Source organism: Gobius niger, assembly GCF_951799975.1.
Source record: "Gobius niger genome assembly, chromosome: 12".
NCBI lineage: Eukaryota > Metazoa > Chordata > Actinopteri > Gobiiformes > Gobiidae > Gobius > Gobius niger.
This window is the reverse complement of record NC_136863.1, coordinates 4340819-4346511: the sequence shown is the minus strand read 5'-3', so window position 1 is coordinate 4346511 and position 5693 is coordinate 4340819. Positions and strand designations below refer to the sequence as shown.

Below are 5693 nucleotides of genomic sequence, written 5' to 3'. Positions count from 1 at the left end.
TAATAATGAAAAGTCACCCCTCACAACACTGAAAACAGGTGTCCCCCAGGGATCAATTCTTGGGCCTCTCCTTTTTGCACTGTACATAAATAATTTACCAAACATCTGCCCGGGCGCAGGTTTCCAAATGTATGCAGACAATACAGTTGTTTCTGTGAGTGGCAAAAGTGTTGAAGCCATTACTGCGCAGTTGCAGCGACACCTTAAAGAGGGGGTATTATGCTTTTTTCAATCACATAGCACCAGTCTATATCACACTACAATGATGACCAAACCTCCTGTTGGTCTGTAAATGTAGTAAATTAGAATAACTGCCTTGCATAAAATGTCTCTCTCAAAATGGCTGTAGTGAATGTCTTGAAATCGGCCTCTGTCTCTTTAAGAACCTCTGACCCTTTCCGACACGCCCCCTCCACACGCTGTCTGTGGCATCAGTGGGGAGGGGGTTCTGCTGAGGAGCAGTGGTTGGTTACTCGGCTGGTGACGAAAGCTCGGAGGCGTCTCCAGGAGGTGGGGGCGTTCCTAGGAGGACTCAGGCAAACTTATCCCTAAAATGGCCGCCATCAGAGTTTTTACAGATTACTCAAAAATACGTGAATGTGCCAAGGCAACACTTCAGGCATGTTTTTAATGAGGGAGTGACATAATAACATGATGTAAAGCTTGAAAAAGTCCATTTTGCATAATACCCCCCCTTTAACTCTGTGTCAGTGTGGTTTCAAAACTCAGGACTAACACTAAATCTGAGTAAGACAGTGTCAGTTTGTTTTGCTTCCAGATTACACCCCGTGGAAGAACTGCATCTGACAATTAACGGTCAGGACGTTGCCCAGGTTAAAGAAGTTAAATATCTGGGCCTTCTCTTCGACTCCCATTTATCATTTGAAAATCATTTCAAAAAGATCACAAGAACAGCCAAATCAAACGTGTTCAGTTTTTTAGAATCATACAGGGCTGTTTACTATTTCATGCAGCAAATGTATTTATGCATGCAATGATTTTCTCTCATCTTAGTTACTGCTTAACCTCCTGGTCACAGGCAACAGCCACAACAGTCAGGCCTTTAAGACTGATTTACAATAGAGCATTAAACATTTTAGATAAAACATCTGTCAGAACGCACCATTGTGGAGGATTGCAGAGGTTAAACTTTCTTGACTTTGAAAATTTTATTAAATTCTGCTACTTAAAATTAATGTATAAATGTCTGCACAGACTCATAGTTCCACTTGAATCAGTGGCTCCATCACACGAGGAGCTGCTGATGGAAATGTGAAAGTACCCGTTAGAAACAAGACCTTTGGACAGTCAGCTTTTACCGTCCAGGAGCCAAACTCTGGAACTCTTTGCCTCCTGAGCTGAAACAGGACTTAGAACTGGGGGCTTTTAAAAATGAACTAAAACATACTTTAAAAAGAGATCAAGTCTGCAATCATTTGTAGTTTGCAGACAATGCACTTCCTTTGTGTAATGTCAGGATTAATTAATTAACGTTACTGTAAATGTATTTTTGTACTTTCTGTGTGCATTTGAAAAGCTCTTCTTGGGACGGACATTGCTAATTAGCCTTGGCTCTAAATGTTGTAGTGTGTAACATGTTCATTGTTCACACATGTCCCTATCAAATAAATGAATTAATAAAATAAATAAATAAAAAGGAGATGATCAGAGATTTAAAAGGATATTGTGACCATCGCCATGGCAACAATAACTGATGTATCTCTAGATGACATTATATTACCATTATGTATACAGTATGTCATACAAAGGCCCTACAGCACTTCATTACTCCTGTCAAAAGGCAGTACTACCCGCCTCTTGATACGACGTCGCCATAGTGATGGCAACTCTGGCGGCCATTTTGTGCTTGTCTTTTTGAACCGAGTGCAAAGTAAACCAACAGGAAACACTGCTCATTTTTGTATCCTCTAAAACATAAATCTGCTCATTTCATGTTTTTTTTTCTCAATACTGACTGAACTTATGTTGATTGTAGACAGAAAATGAATGTTATAATTAATGTTATATAATTAAATTTGATTACATCACATTACACAAAGTTTATCTGTTCTAATGTCAGATTGACATTACTCCTTCACAAACAATCCTTTACATTGTCAAAGCTTAGACTGAAAGAAGAAAACAGACAGAATTCGATCGACATTTAGCTCAAGAACTGGAGACGGTGAATTCCCAAACCTGCAGCGACAAACTGAAGTCAAACCTTTCATTGAATTGAAAGATTTGACTTTGTTTTAACAAAACTGCATCACTGCAGAAGGAGCCGAGAGAAGACAGACATTGTGGAGACTTTCTCCATCTCCAAACCTTTTCGTAACGACTTTCACTCAATCTGACCCGTCCTTTTGTTACTTTTAATGTTAATGTTTCTAATTTTCACATTTTCAGATCTCTTTCTGACATGGAGTCCAGACTGGAGCATGAGCTGAGCTGTCCCATCTGCCGGGAGCTCTTCAGAGATCCTGTTCTTCTGACCTGCAGCCACAGCTTCTGTAAGGTCTGTCTGGACCACTGGTGGGGGAACAAACCACAGAAGACCTGTCCAGTCTGTAAAAGAAGGTCCTCCCGGAGAAATCCTCCAACCAACCTGGTCCTGAAGAACCTGGTGGAGACGTTCACAGAGGAGAAAGGGCAGACTGCTCCAGCTGCAGTGCAAACAATGGTGTTGTATGGTGATTGTGTAACTTTGAGCTGCTGCTCTGTTTCAAAACTAATTCCAGTAAGACTTTCTAATAATGGTACATGAGTTCATCCATGATTTTCATGAACTTATGTATGAATTAATGCATGATTTCATGATATATTCATGCATTACTCAATCATGACTTCCCAGGAACAAACATGATCACATGTTGGTAATGGATGACCTAATCCATGAATTAAACGTGTAACTACTGTAATGAATGTGCATGAAAATCTTAATATTTCATCATGATCATGAGGTTCACATCAGAATACCATGAATTCATGCAGTAGTCCTGAAGAAGAAGCAATGATTACTGGATTGTTTCCTCATTTTTTGTGTGGAAAAAACAATGAGAAAACTTTTATTACAAATTATTACAAGTACAGCATAACCAAAAAAGATCTCCAGAGCTGGTCTTTAACAGGTTAAAAGGTTTGGGATAATGCACCACTTTAGTTGAGGGACATCATAATTATGTTGTATTAAGGATTTGCAAATGATAATTTCATGATTGCCATAGATTTTATCCTATAAAGTTATATTTTGTGCTCTTGTTCATAATTTGCATTACATTTCCTCCATATGAGTCATGATGTTCATTATGATCCTCATCATCATGATTGGTTGATCATTTTATTGTCATTTTATTGCTGTTTTAGTGAATTCATGTTATTCTTATGTGATCCTCATGATCCTGATTATTATTAAGACTCATGTACATTCATTACAGTAGTTAGACGTTAAATTCAGGGATGAATTCATCGATGAAATAACATGTGATCATGTTTGTTCCTGAGAAGTCTTGATTTAGTAATGCATGAATGTATCATGAAATCATGCATGAACTCGTTATTATACCCATTATTATAAAGTGTTACCCACATTCCTCCGCTGAGAGATTAATAAAGGAAACTAAGTAAAATCTAGCCTGGTGAGACCAGAATGATACCCCTCTAGATTGTTTTATACAGAGGGATATCAGTCTGGAACATCAGAAGGCTCAAAACGAGCCTGTGTTATCAGGTTGAAATATTTGCGTCACATGTTTTCACGAGCAGCGTCACTCACGGGACACAGGAGTCCCTCAAAACTAAACTACAAATGCCGCTCGAGAGAAAGAAAGAGCGTGTCTCCAATCAGTAAATGACCAAAAACACATCGACAGTAGGTGAGTTTCCAGATTCATAATCCTGCTCGAATATTAGCATAAAACTGCTAATAACGCTACATCAACGGGTATCGCCCTTCGCTGATTGGTTCACTCCGCTTCCTGCTTGTTTGCATATGTACGGCTGTGAGAAATGGAGTTGACGCTGCGGCAAACTAACATCTCCATCTCCACATCAGCCCCTGTGCAGCCCTCACACTGAGAAGCTGCAGCTCTTCTGTCTGGACCTTGAAGAGCCGACCAGGCTAAGGCCCATCGAGGAGGCAGCCTCAGACCTGAGAGAGCAGCTGAGGAGAAACATCGAACCTCTACAGGACAAACTGAAGGTGAGCGAGGTCAGAAGAACGTGTCCAAAGAGCTCTGTCCGAGCAGACTCCTGAAGCCTTTAGCCCAGAGGAACCTCAACATGCCCTGCTACAGAAGTCTGACTCTTATAACTGTGATGTTTCTCCTCAGGTCCTGGATGAGAGCAGAGCACAGTTTGACGATGCAGCGGATCATATCTCGGACCAGGCCAAACAAACACAGGCACAGATCAGAGCGGAGTTTGAGAAACTGCACCAGTTTCTGAGGGACGAGGAAGAGTCCAGGATGAAGGCTCTGAAGGAGGAAGAGGAGCAGAAAATCCAGAGCATGAAGGACAAGATGGCCGCTGTGAGCAAAGACATGGAGGCCGTGTCCAAGACCATCTCAGAGACGGAGGAGCAGCTGAGAGAGGCAGACGCCTCCTTCCTGCTCCAGTACCAGACTGCAGAGGAGAAGGTGCAGCGCTGCCTCCTGCTCGAGGAGCTGAAGATGGAACAAGGAGCTCTGATAGACCAGGTCAAACATCTGGGCAACCTGGGCTTCAACATCTGGATGAACATGATGAAACTGGTGCAGTTCTTCCCCGTGGTTCTGGATCCAAACGTTGCCGCCGCTGATCTCATTCTGTCTGAAGATCTGACCTCAGTGTGGGCAGGAGAGAGGCAGAAGGTCCCAGAGAACCCAGAGCGGCGAAGAGAATCCTCTGTACTTGGATCAGAAACGTTTGTCTCTGGGACTCACAGCTGGGAAGTGGAGGTGGGGGGCGATCAGGACTGGTCTGTGGGTGTGATTGGATATGTTCAGAGAGAAGTGGACACGGAGTTTGAAGTTTGGTTATTACAATTCACTGATGGCAAATACTCCGTCGTTTTTACTTCAGGCCCATTTAAACCTCTCTCCGTGAAGAACCTGCAGAGGCTTCGGGTGATGCTGGACTTTGACATAAATACACTGACCTTCACTGACCCCGACACAAACACGGTCCTGCACATGGTCACAGAGTCTTTCACTAAGATCATTCCATTTTTACGCACATATGACGTTCCTCTGAAGATCTTACCAAAGAACATCACTGTGAACGTGTAGAATATACTAGAGGTCGACCGATATGGGATTTTCTCAGGCCAATGCCGATTTTTGGGGATTTTTATTGGACGATCCCGATATGCAGAGCCGATATTTTTCCAAATGGTTGGTCTATAATCCTGTGTATGAAACGGTAAGCTGTGTCAGTATTGAACTGTAACTGCAGGGGGCGCTGTATTAGGGGCATCGGACTGATTTAATCAAAACATTCCTGTTTAGTCGGTACTAGAGATGCACCGATCCATGTTTTCTGCTTCCAATACCGATACTGGGGGTTTGAGTATCTTTCCATAATAACCAATACCAAGACCTTTGTTAAAAGTGTCTTTCTCTGAGGGAAAAGTGAATCTGGTCATTACAAATATGTCAGATCAGTTATTTCATAAACTAAAATACAAACACTTGGCCACTCCGGCAGTGGACGAT

General features: G+C 42.0%; 1 protein-coding gene across 1 annotated transcript; it reads left to right on the top strand.

The window, feature by feature from the left end:
• Nucleotides 1-4132: 4132 nt before the first annotated feature.
• LOC306971912 (E3 ubiquitin-protein ligase TRIM35-like) lies at nucleotides 4133-5280 on the top strand (the record flags this gene model as incomplete). The annotated part of the gene is made up of 2 exons (XM_079568351.1): nucleotides 4133-4201; nucleotides 4332-5280. Coding segments are annotated over 2 exons (1005 nt in total), but the record flags the coding sequence as incomplete, so codon positions are not given.
• Nucleotides 5281-5693: the final 413 nt, after the last annotated feature.